At 39.5% G+C, this 13650-nt stretch overlaps 1 protein-coding gene across 1 annotated transcript in view; it reads right to left on the bottom strand.

The window, feature by feature from the left end:
- LOC142497828 (zonadhesin-like) overlaps nucleotides 1-13650 on the bottom strand; it is a 162464-nt gene that overhangs the window by 66608 nt on the left and 82206 nt on the right. Inside the window, exons 16-17 of the mRNA XM_075606185.1 lie at nucleotides 11034-11222; nucleotides 10337-10399 (exon numbers count right to left, since the gene is read on the bottom strand). Coding sequence (XP_075462300.1) covers nucleotides 10337-10399; nucleotides 11034-11222 — 252 coding nt within the window. The remainder of the gene's footprint in view (nucleotides 1-10336; nucleotides 10400-11033; nucleotides 11223-13650) is intronic.

The following is a 13650-nucleotide window of genomic DNA, read 5'->3' as shown; positions in this document are numbered from 1 at the left end:
CCCCTGGGTTGCGAGAATACATATCGACCATCTGGGACCAGTGAAGACAGTCCCTTCCAGAGGGTCTGAGCAGGGAGTTGCAACCTTTAATAATAACTTTATTTGGCACTATTTGAGTCACTAAAAGTCACCAATAATTTATTGTTTAATATTTCACTTTATTAGTAGTGATCACTAGTATTGTTTTAGCGCCTGTTTCTGCACCATCACTCTGTCACTGTTTGTACTATTATCAACAATTTTCGCAGATGTTTAAATGAAAGAGGGGTCTTTTTCTGTGGGATTGAGAAGCTCAGGGAGCGCCGTCTCATGTGTTTTTGAATCCCACAGGGAAACATATCTTACATTAATATGGGTCAAAGGAATTCTGTTCTGGGACAGGAGGATCCCTCTGCATTTTATTTTTAACCATTGCCAGGACAGAAGTTAATATAATAACAAGTGAAATAGAAAGTGAATAGGACAAAAATAGCACGTGAATTTGCTGATAAATAATCAAGGCATATGATGGTGTTGAGGAAGTAGATATTGAGGGTTATTTTCATGAAAGGTTTATATGCAGAAATCGGGATGCAATTAGAGACTGTGTATATTGTTTGGAAGGGACAGAAAGTGTTATAATAGTAAAAAAGGCAGGACATTTTGCCAGTAATTGCAGAGCAGCCCTAAGAGAGAGAATAGAAGAAGAGAATTAAAAAGAATGGGCATATGATAAAGTAGTCCTGTAACTGGTAAAAAATTTAAAGTTTATTCGTACTGGCCATGCGAATAAGTCTTTTAAACCAGAAAATATTATTTTTCCTTCTGTTCAAATGTCAACTAGAAAGAGAATCAGAATAACAGTAGCACAGACTGCGTCCCGGTTTATCCAGCTTGAGGAATGTGCAAAAGATACAAAAGTTAACTCAAAAGCTCCGGAGCATAAAAATTAGTTTTAAACGCAGGTTATTTATGAGAATAAAGAAAGAGAAAGAAACTTTTATTAATTTAGTTGCAGGATGAAATTGTTTTGTAAATAGGTGAGAAATATTTTTCTTTCTTTTATTTGTTTGTTATTTTTGTGATGTTGATTGGCTGTGCATGAGAGAAGTTTTGTGTCTCTGTTCTTTGTGTGTCTGTATTGTGCTTTCTATGTGTGTAAACCAGTAAAAACACGTCAATTGCATTTCTATAGGATTAGGATATGTTGGGAATATTTTTTTTTAAAATATGCTAGTAAAAGCTCACACGTATTGTTTAAATTATATATTGTGTGTTCATAAGCTATCTAACCTCATTTGTTTAAATGTCCCCTTTTTTATTTTTTGAGAGACCATAATTTTTTTTTGTTTTTAGGGCTGTGGAGGAAGCTCCATTTTTAACTTTAAGATGAAGTTCCAATCCAGTAATTAATATTAGAAACAGGAGAAGCTGTTTTGTGATCTGCTAGGTCAGCTTATCTCAAGGTTATTTGGCGAAACGCCTAGAAAGAACCAACGTGGCACAACGCCCAGGCTGGCTAATTGCCCAAGATAAAGAAGCTCTGAAATAATTTTTTAGTCAAATGAATAAGGCTGAGTGTCTTTAAAAATATAAAGCTGGCCGTGTGCTCAGCACTGTGCAAAGAGATTATATTACAAGAAATTAGTGTGAAGTCCTATACAAAAGCATTTGACTATCAACTGAATATGTGATGTATTTTATAACTTTTAACCATTTATTTTTTCCATAGTTGTCCCATTTTATTATAAGCAGTAGTTATTGTTAAAATCACTGTATAATATATCATTCGAATTCTGCTGATTAAGCAAACAACATCCTAGTTGCAAATTTATTTATTTATTTGTAGAATGTTTTGCCAGGAAGTGGTGCATTGGGAGTCACCCCTCGTTTTTGCGTGTGTCCTGGGCATAGAGTTAAAGGACAGGTGATACATAGTTGCAAATGCAGTTACATAAGTGAGCAGGGAATACATTATATACAAGGCATTTCACATTTTTAGCAGAATAGTTACAGTAGAGTGAACACATTCTTTGTCTATGACTTTGGATAGTATTGTATTGTAGTGTATGACTTTATTTATATGTAGCGTCAAAAATGTTCTCAGCACTTCACAAAGAATACAGTAGAGGGAATTATATAGAATAGTAAGTGCAGCAAAATCAGACAATAGGAAAGGAAATCCCTGCCCTGAAGAGCTTCCAATCTAAGGTTTGAGGGGAATTTACAGAGATAGCAGGTGAGGGAATAAGTGCTGTAGATGGCAGTACTTGGCCACAATGGGTGGTAGGAGTGACTTGGTGTGGGATAATAGCCATGAGTGCAGGCTATTGGGATGCTTGATTTGTGGGGCGAGTTTTAAGGTTAGTTAGTATTTAATGCAAAGGTTGATACCATTTGAATTGGAGGAGATGTCAGTGAGGCATGAATGGGAGCAAGTGAATATTGGGATAGAGATATTGGCCTGTAGTTTGAGACAGTGTTTTTGTCCCCACTTTTGAAGATTGGGACAACTCTGGCAGTTTTTCCAGGTCTTAGGGAAATGGCCTGAAGAAAGGATAGAGTTGACTATGGAAGCAGTTGGTTTGACAGTGGCTGAGGCCCCAAAGTCTTAGGAACTTAGATTGTAGAACAGTCAAGTCAACATTAGCTGCTTAGTTTTAAATGTGAGGAGCGTTAATAGGGGATACCTCTGTCTATATGCGGATTTTAAGACAGTAGTAAACACATTGATGCAAGAATTTATTCCTAGGTATAAATTATCTCCCAATGAGATACTTACGGGATGACTTATGACTATCAGTAGTCCAAAGGAACAAATTAAGGACCATCTATTGGTAATAAAACAATTAATAAGTATAGCCTGATGAAGTATACTTGGTATACGAAACGCATCATGAGTTGTGTTGCCGGCTTTCACATACCTTGTTAGCTAGCATACACACAAGTGTATCTTTCCCGGTCGCGATTATCAAAACGGACAGGCATCCAAAGACAGCTACGGAGGGCTTCATTCTACGCATGCGCACTACGCTCCCAACCACGCTCACACTCGTGGAGGTCAGATTGCGGATAGCGCTACAGTCAGCCCAAGCGCGCGGGACTGCTATCTGGAAGGATTGACATTGCCCCTGTATACCCTCTTGAGTGATGCCCTACTAAAGAAGATATCGTTTAGATCGAGACGTATTAAAGTTATATTCTATGTAAGTGTTTACTATTTTCTATACTTGGTAATACACTTTATTACTCTTACTTTGGTACGCTCTTGTGTTCCTTTTTTTATTGTATGCAACTAATAGATTTTTTGAGTCTCTCTAGGCATAAGACAAAGTTAAAAGGTCAAGTATTTCCTACGCAAGCACGCTCTTCACCCCAGATGAAAAGACCATTTCAAATACTTCTCACCACTAATACCGCAATTAATGTGTCAGAGATTTCTTGTTGGATTCACGTGGCTCATATAAAACTCTTTCCAGCTCCACCAAAGACCAAAGTCACCTAAAGCACAGCCGCATCAAGTTAACGTTTTGAAGGGTAAAAATAAACACCCTGACAGTTAACCCACGCGGAAAATAAGACACCAGGCTGTGGCCCTGTCTTATCAGAACATTTCATTTTTATTTCAAGGACTCAATATTTTTATTCTTTTAGAGTGTGTTTAAGTTAGAATTTTAAGATGTATGCACCATTGGGTTTGCGAAGGTATAACCCACAGAGAGATGACAAGATTGTAGTGGGAATGCTCTGCAGAGCCTTGTCAGCAATACTCATCTGCCTGTGGGCCTCATGCAGAGAGCATCGTTATTTCAAAACTCGCCATTTTTTGTACAATTTCGTGCAGAAAACGGCAGAAAATGGCGAGTTACGAAAAACGCGCCAATTTTTTTTTCTATTTCTAAAACTCGCCTCGCGGCTGGCGAGAACCTCCATCTCGCCATTTTTAAAACTCTCCGAATGCAGAGAGGTACGAACGGCATGTAGCGGCTGTTCGCGCCAGGAAAATGGCGCGATTTTCTCATTTTTACCGCGCCAGGAAAAGTTGGCAATAAGATGGCGCCACAATTAAACTCGCCACACGCATCCATGTTAAACATAGCAGAATTCGAACTTTTCTGCATATGGAGAATAAAACTCTCCAAAAAAGCTACTTTTTCTGAAATTCGCCATTTTTAAAATTCGATGCTCTCTGCATGAGGCCCTGTGTTCCTTATACATCGCAGATATCTATCACCATGGTCAAGGTAACACTACACAAAGCATCTAACTAACAAACATCACAAAGTCTATTCGTTTCCTGGAAGTGGGGCTTGTGAATGCTCTTGTATGTGTTTTGGCAGTACTCATCACTCTATGTATGCGTCATGTGCAGCAAAACTTTGATCCAGAAGTGTGTTGCACCCCCACCGAGAGGAGGGGGTCACCCAGGGGCGTGTGTCAGCCACAAGGAAAGGATCATAAGTCAGTCATTTTGACCATCGCAGACATTTTTTGTTCTGAGTGAATGATGTATATGATGCGTACAGGGGTGATGATCATGCATTCACTTCCACAGATACCAACCCCCCTCAATTCTCAGTAATAGAATGTTGTGCTAATTCTCCAAATATATGATGGTAGAGATAGATGCCATTTTCTTTAGCTAGCAGCAGAAAGGTAACTTGCATAAAATAAGGTTTTTTAGCATTTTGTGTATAATTTCTGTATGTTTCCATTTTTACACACTAGCAACACCAATCAATTTATGGGTCAAGTGCTTCCAACAACCAGAAACAAGAGAATAACACCAAATATTTCAGGGCTAAAAAGTAGTTTATGGAAAGAACAATTTTGGGCTAGTTTATTTCCAAATGTAAGAGTTGGGTTACTATATGACAGGCTTAATACATTAACAGATGTGTTAGATGATGTCCTCAATCACACCACTACAGCCAGTGCATCAGATCAGGCTTATGGCCTTACAAAACAGAATGGCTTTAGATTATATTTTAGACATCAAAAGGAGATGCAGAATGGGACCCTTTGGGGCTTGGTGGATTGGTAGGATCACTGGGAGTGAAATTTTTGAATGCGGTATGTGTGTACTTGTGATACTCATAGTCATCTATGTTTGTGTCACATTTGTCAAAGGTATGACCCACAAATATGCTACCCCCTCTGCAGACCTGATGCCATTGTTTGCAGGTCCAATCTACAGCAGTCCCTTGAAGAAAGAAGATGCCAAGTACAGTGTTCTAACTCTGGAAAATAATTTGGCCGCAACGCCATACGAGACTATGACTACATTTGGCAGGCACCCTCTTGCACTATCCTATACCCTCAAGCATTATCAGATGATGGAGCACCCCTGTGCCTTCCTACGTGTTTCTGGACTAAAATCATGGCAATAATTCTCAAAAAAACAATGTTTTAAAGAATCAGAGGAGGGACTGACAAAGTTGAGACATTAGGGGGTCTGATGTAAATAGCATTAGGGTCTAAGAAGCCATTTTGTTTGACTACTTTAGTCCGCCATTTTGTATTAAGTATTATCAATCAGCCCAATTAAAACAAGTAGTGTTATGGAATAATGACCCAGGACTTGCTGCTGGTTAGCAATTGAAGCTTACTACGCGAGACCCCTGTCTCTCACAGCGGCTCTGTGGTCCCCAGGGATCGGGGAGACGCTAGCGGGAGGTTTGACTTGGGATAGATGAGGTGCACGTGAAATATATGGTCCAAAAATAAGGGGAAATATGCATTAGCGCCCTCCCGATCTCAGCTAACCCCTACTTTCAATAATCCAGAATTCCCACCTGGATGTTCCCAAAGACAATTCGTCCAATTTCAAAATCTCAATATCAAAATAGCAGCTGACCTGGTAGAGAAGGGGAAGGTCATGTCTTTCCAGGAACTTTAAAACAAATACCAAACACAGGATTTCCATCTTTTCAAATTTCTCCAAATTGACATTTCCTCACAACAATTTCTCAAAGAGCGAGCTTCTCAAATCTATCCAAATTTGAAACATACTGTAAAAAAGGCACCTACCAGAGAGGCCTAATATCAGGAACATACGCAGGAATAGAGTCGTCAGTAAATACTCCGGATCATAACTACATGCTAATATAGGCTGAAGACCTCAAGGTTGAGATAGATAGGGAACACTGGGAGGATATCTGGGAATCGGTAGCTAAAACTTCAACTTGCACAATAACGAAGGAAAATATCAACAAAATCTTATTTCAATGGTATCTAACTCCTAGTAGGCTAAGCCAGATCTTCCCTGGAACACCCAATCTATGCTGGAGAGGGTGCGGTCTAAGAGGAGAGATGGCCCAAATTTGGTGGACATGCCCGCTGATCCAGAAATTCTGGACTATGGTCTAAAATATAATACTAGAAGTCACAGAATTAAAAATCCCCCTAGACCAGTTGACTTTCTTGTTGGCTAAGCCAGATGGAAAACCTGGCAGCACCCATGAAGCGGCTGGTCTCCTTTATCCTAACTGCTGCAAGCTGATCCATAGCCGTGACATGGAAAAAAATCAACACCCCTTCCAGAAGAACTGTCACTAAAAGAATAAAGGTAGTAGTGGGTGTAGATAGAGCACAGCCGAAGAAATCCTGCTTCTGGTATCCAGAGAGGGGAAAATAGCCAGGCAACTCCAAACTGAATAAATGATTGATTTATTGCAAGCTAGAAATACAGTAAAAACGGACTACATGAACGCACCTACGCGTTTCATGCAACAGCACTTTATCAAGGTGTACAAGGTAGTGAAAAGGCTGCTATTTTATACTCACGAGAGCTGTCCGTCGCACCGTCAGGATGACGTCATCAGCGGCGTCTGCAAACATCGTCGCATTGACATCACGTACATCCCCATAGGCCGTGCAGGTCAGGTGGTATGTGATTTTTTCTTTTAATAAACTTTATTCATATACAACAGTACAAAAGACAATACATTGTTAAAAAAACACAGAAAACTTGTTGCTTAAACAGCAGCAACCCTGAAGTAATATATGGTAATGAAGGCATGTAAAGACACAAAATAATACAAGTCATAACATATAAGTAATAATAATATCAAACATATCATATATGTGTGATCATTGTTAGTATATCCAAGCCTTTTTAACAACATATATACAGTCAGGGCAATTATTATAAACCTTGTAGTTCACAGAGGACAAATGTCAGTATGCGTGGAATTTATACAACCAAAATAGAACCATTGTGGTCTCATATACCCCATATAAAGGGAGTGACTGTATTCATTCAGTTATGATTGTGATACATAAGTAATTAAACCCACCCATACTGACAGAGTTTGTAAGAATTGTAATAAAGACCCTATAATAACAGAAACAGGATAAACATGAATATTGATTGGGAAAGAATGAAAAGCAAGTATATAACATAAATTAAATAAATTGATGAATTAAATTATTAATATTGTAAATAATGATATAATGGCAAAAATAATAAAATATATATATTTATGCACAAAAAAATATATTATTACTTATGGTAAAAAACCATAATAAATGATTTATAATAAATATAGCTGGAGCATAAATTGGTAACACAATAAATATAATTTATAATTTATATATAATTGAAGTTACAAAAATGACTCAAATCCCTATCAATGTTCATGCCTATAGGTGCTCTTGTTCTCAAGGTGAAAATCCAGTAAGCTTCACGTCTGTCCAACTGTTTAGTCCCCACCCCTTGGGGGCATTGGGATATGTTCAATGCCCTGAAATGTGAAAGTGCCCTTACTGCCATTGGGACAACTGGCAAAATGTTTGGATACGGGGTGATTTTGATCTCCGTTATTAATGAGTCTTAGATGCTCAAGCATCCTAACTTTTAAACACCTAGTAGTCCTTCCGACATACTGTCGGCCGCATCCACATTTTAACAGATAAATAATAAAAGTAGAGTTACAATTAATAAAGGACTTTATATTATACGTCATTCTTGTAACAAATGAACAAAGTGTTTTGCTTTGATTTATTTTAGGACATACATTGCAATGAGTGCAAGAGTATGATCCCTTGGACAGCAAGGGTCCTTCAACATTTGTTGATCCAAAAAGACTTAGTGATAATGAGTTGGATAATGTTTTGGCACTCTTAAACATAACATGTGTTATCTTTAGATCCTGTTCTAAAGCCTTATGTTGCGGCAGGCCTGAATGTTATTTTTAAGCGTGCCAAAACATTATCCAACTCATTATCAACAAGAGCACCTCTAGGCATGAACATTGATAGGGATTTGAGTCATTTTTTGTAACTTCAATTATATATAAATTATATTTATTGTGTTACCAATTTATGTTCCAGCTATATTTATTATAAATCATTTATTATGGTTTTTTACCATACGTAATAATATATTTTTTTGGTGCATACATATATATTTTTTATTATTTTTATTATTTTTGTCATTATATCATCATTTACAATATTAATCATTTAAATCATCAATTTATTTAATTTATTTTATATACTTGGTTTTCATGCTTTCCCAATCAATGTTCATGTTTATCCTGTTTGTGTTATTATAGGGTCTTTATTAAAATTCTAACAAACTCTGTCAGTATGTGTGGGTTTAATTACTTATGTAACACAATCATAACTGAATTAATACACTCACTCTCTTTATATGGGGGTATATGAGACCACAATGGTTCTATTTTGGTTGTATAAATTCCACGCATACTGACATTTGTCCTCTGTGAACTACAAGGTTTTTAATAATTGCCCTCACTGTATATATGTTGTTAAAAAGGCTTGGATATACTAACAATGATCACACATATATGATATGTTTGATATTATTATTACTTATATGTTATAACTTATTGTATTATTTTGTGTCTTTACATGCCTTCATTACCATATATTACTTCAGGGTTGCTGCTGTTTAAGCAACAAGTTTTCTGTGTTTTTTTAACAATGTATTGTCTTTTGTACTGTTGTATATGAATAAAGTTTATTAAAAGAAAAAAATCACATACCACCTGACCTGCACGGCCTATGGGGATGTACGTGACGTCAGCGCGATGACGTCTGCGGATGCGCGCTGATGACGTCATCCTGACGGTGCGACGGACAGCTCTCGTGAATATAAAATAGCAGCCTTTTCACTACCTTGTACACCTTGATAAAGTGCTGTTGCATGAAACGCGTAGGTGCGTTCATGTAGTCCGTTTTTACTGTATTTCTAGCTTGCAATAAATCAATCATTTATTCAGTTTGGAGTTGCCTGGCTATTTTCCTTCTCTGGATACCAGAAGCAGGATTTCTTCGGCTGTGCTCTACCTACACCCACTACTACCTTGAATCTACACCGGATGGATTGCACCAGATGATGCGAGTGTCCCATGGAGTGTACAGGTAAAGTGCCGCAGTGCCTTACTACATATCCTGTACACAACGGACATTATCTTATATATTTTCATATACTGGTTGGGTGTTTATTGAAGTGTACATAGTTGTAGATGACATGCGGACTCCACTAGACACTTATCCCTTCCAGTTCAATTACATTGTCATATTATGGACACTCCATCTTCATCTGGACACTTAATCATATATTTTCTACAGATGGAACTATCTCCAATTGTTGAGCACTACACTCACTTTACTGTCGACTAACAGAATAAACAAGGTAATGTCTATGGAAAAAACTAACAGCCCAACTGAAACAAACCACCGAACAGTTTGACAAAACGTGGGAGCCATGGCTCCAGAGCTAGGAATAAGATAGATGATCCAAGGCAATACGGACTTTCAAGAGATTTATTGCGTCCAAACAGCACAACGTTTCGACCTTCTCAGAGGTCTTTCTCTAGTGACAAGGGAGAAAGATCTCTGAGAAGGTCGAAACGTCGTGCTGTTTGGACGCAATAAATCTCTTTAAAATCTGTAGTGCCTTGGATCATCTATCTTATTTTTATGCTCAGGGTATCTTTAGACAGGTTTTCCCTGAACCAGGAGCACCGGTATAAAATTGCAAGTATCTTGCCCCTCTTTGATTTCTCTTTGGTGTGCAGCACTGTTATATCTTGTGTATTATATCCAGAGATAGGAAAACATAGAAACCAATAGAAGGTAAAAAATCTCTTCCCTGAAAATAAAAGCAGAAGGCCATATAGATAGGACGGGGCTGAGTGAACTGGGCATGGGGGGGCTGCTGGGCGGAAGGGAGAGAGGGGACAACTTGTTCCCCCTCCTTCTCCTCCCCTCCCCCATCCCCACCATCTCTTCACGCTCTACCAAGCCTGCCCCCCTCCCCACCCTCCTTCCCCCACCCTTCCCCATGTCTCGTCCCCTTCTCCCTGTCTCTCTCTCTCCTCTTTACCTTTTTTCGTATCTCTCGTTGTCCACTTTAAATTTCTCTCAGTGATTGCAGATTTGGGCGCATCTACAGCAAAACAATGGGACAAACGGGTTTAAAGCCTGTTAGATCTCTCAAAATCACAAAATGTTAACAGATAATAAACCCAAATATAGAGTTGCAAGATTATGCCATGTACACCGTCTGTTGTTCCTAATGTAAACGCTTCTACTGCTCTGTAACAATCTGTATATCCCAGAAAACACAATAAATAAGATTGAAACAAAAAAAAAAAGTGTATTATTGGTCACCAAAAAAATTATCGGAACCTACCACAAATCCACTTTTTAATTTTAGAAAAGACTGGAAGCCACCTTCACTATTTAACAACAATTCACTGAAATGGAGCTATAAAGGCTAAAACTATGTAGTGAATACTCCCTCAAGTCATTGACCAGATCCATAAAAGGGTGCTAAACATTGTCACGCCATTACTCCTATACATTTGAATGGGAGCTGAGGCGGGCTAAAGGTTAGCACCATTTCGTGGATTAGAGCCATTATTTTGAATTGTGATGCCGACTTCTTTTAGAGAAAATTAGTTAAAATAGGACAGACCGGAGACAAAGGTACCACATGTCACCTTATCACAGTGGGTCCAGAGTGAAATACTTGTGTAGGACCCAGTTTCCCTTTTCCTATTAGTAGTAAGTTGTATTACCTTTGCTGATGGGACACTGGTTCTTTTCCACACAAGAAGAGGATCCCGTCAATAACAGTATGTATCCTGCATCACAGACACATCCCGGCTTGCACCCCAGGGTGCAGATCAGAGGTGGGGACTGGTAATTATCACAGGTCAATGGGCAACTGCTAGCACATGACTTAAAGTGCATGTGAGGTGGACATTCTGTAAGGAGAGGTTACACATCACACAAAGGACATACCGAGATTAGCTGGACCAATCATTCATAACCCCTCTCAGTGCTGGATAAGACTCCAATGTGTTGGGTGTGTTGAGAGTTTATCATTTTAACACTAATCAGGGGTGCGCAAATTTTTTCCTCTGCGCCTCCCTGCTCCCCCCCCTTACCTTGGCTATGCCATGGCAACGTGACGTCAAGTGACCCTGCAACGTCATTTGAAGCCACATCGACTGAAGCCAAGGTACGAGAATTTACAGAGGCCTTGCTCAGTCCCCCGGCATTTAATTTAAATAATGTACTTTGGGGAAGAATGCTGGACCTCTGTTAGCACTGCACTCCTCCCAACCCCCCCCACCCCCAGGAAATCTAGCACCTCCCCCCCCCCCCCAGTTTGCGCACCCCTGCACTAGATTCTGCTGCTTTTACAGTGATTCGTTGTATTTCTCCATATACAGCACAGATCCATAAAAGGGTGCTAAATATTGGCACGCCATTACTCCTATACATTTGAATGGGAGCCGAGGCGGGCTAAAGATTAGCACCATTTCGTGGATTAGAGCCATTATTTTGAATTGTGATGCCGACTTCTTTTAGAGAAAATTAGATGAAATAGGACAGACAGATAAGGTACCACATGTCACCTTATCACAGTGGGTCCAGGCTGAAATACTTGTGTAGGACCCAGTTTCCATTTTCCTATTAGTAGTAAGTTGTATTACCTTCGCTGACGGGACACTGGTACTTTTCCACACAATAAGAGGATCCCGTCAATAACAGTATGTATCCTGCATCACAGGCACATCCCGGCTTGCACCCCAGGGTGCAGATCAGAAGTGGGGACTGGTAATTATCACAGGTCACTGGGCAACTGCTAGCACATAGCTCAAAATGCATGAGAGATGGACATTCGGTAAAGAGAGGTTACACGTCACAAAAAGGACGTACAGAGATTAGTTGGACCAATCATTCATAACCCCTCTCAGTGCTGGATAAGACTCCAATGTGTTGGGTGTGTTGAGAGTTTATCATTTTTACACTAGATAAGTCACGTGACCCCGCAAAGTCATTTGACGCCACGTCGCCTGAAGCCAAGGTAAGGGAATTTACAGAGGCCCTTCTCGGTGCCCTGGCATTTAATTTAAATACTGTACTTTGGGGAAGAGTGCTGGACCTCTGTTAGCACTGCGTTTCCCTCCCCCCCACCCCCACCCTAGAAAATCTCGCGCCCCCCAGTTTGCGCACCCCTGCACTAGATTCTGCTGCTTTTACAGTGATTTGTTGTATTTCTCCATATACAGCACAGATCCATAAAAGGGTGCTAAATATTGGCATGAGAAGTGGACATTCTGTAAGGAGAGGTTACACATCACACAAAGGACATACCGAGATTAGCTGGACCAATCATTCATAACCCCTCTCAGTGCTGGATAAGACTCCAATGTGTTGGGTGTGCTGAGAGTTTATAGTTTTTACACTAATCTGGGGTGCGCAAACTTTTTCCTGGATTTGGTAATATCAAACAATGTAGAAGTAATAACAAATATTCATCAGGAAACATTTGGGAAGCAGTAATTATAGCATGGTCTCGTTTTAAATAAATGATCAAAACCCATATTACACGGGTTCAACAAAGGCTCTATATTATAGAAAGGCAGATTTGAATAAACTAAGGAATACATTGTGACGGGAGAACAGGTACTCACACCTTTTTTTTTACCAGGATCATTTAATTGAGCAAACCGAGATGATGAAATAAATTGTAATTTATTCACTTAAAATAGGCAAACACACATTGTTGCACAAAATACAGATAAAAGCACACTTACTTGGGACTGGGGTAACACAACTATACTTCCTAGGTGCACATCCAGAAGTTTACCCCTCAATAGTCTTGAAACTGCAAAGATTCCAGGCAGACTTTGCTGAAGCAGAGCCTGGCTTCTTTCTCGCTGAAAACACTTTAAAAACCTTTTAGAGAGACTTAGAACTGAAAATCTGAGAGGACTTGGAGAACAGCCAGATTTGAGCTGCGTAAGGGCTTTTAAAACCTCTAAAAAAAAAAAAACCCTCTCCCTATCAGGGGCCTAAGAGATTTCCCTAGCCATCAATCTGAGCCTACTAAACGTGGTTTCTTTAACCTCTGACTGTCCACAGGGTCAGGTGACATATGGTCCTTCTGCCTCTGCTTTCCCCTATGCCCCCCACGGTGATTGACTCCTGCCTGTCTGGGGTAGGCCACATGGATATGCCCATGCATCCTTTCATCTGAGGATGTAGGTGCTTCTCTGAGCCATCCTGAACAAATGTCTCTCACACCTCTACATCCTTGACTGCCTTTGAAGCTAGAAGGCTTGGTAGCCATCATGTCTCCTATGCAAAATGGCTAAGGCTTGCACAAGCATATGTTTCAAT

This window comes from Ascaphus truei, chromosome 6 (genome assembly GCF_040206685.1).
Source record: "Ascaphus truei isolate aAscTru1 chromosome 6, aAscTru1.hap1, whole genome shotgun sequence".
NCBI lineage: Eukaryota > Metazoa > Chordata > Amphibia > Anura > Ascaphidae > Ascaphus > Ascaphus truei.
The sequence above is the reverse complement of the archived record's forward strand: the minus strand, read 5'-3'. Positions and strand labels throughout refer to the sequence as shown.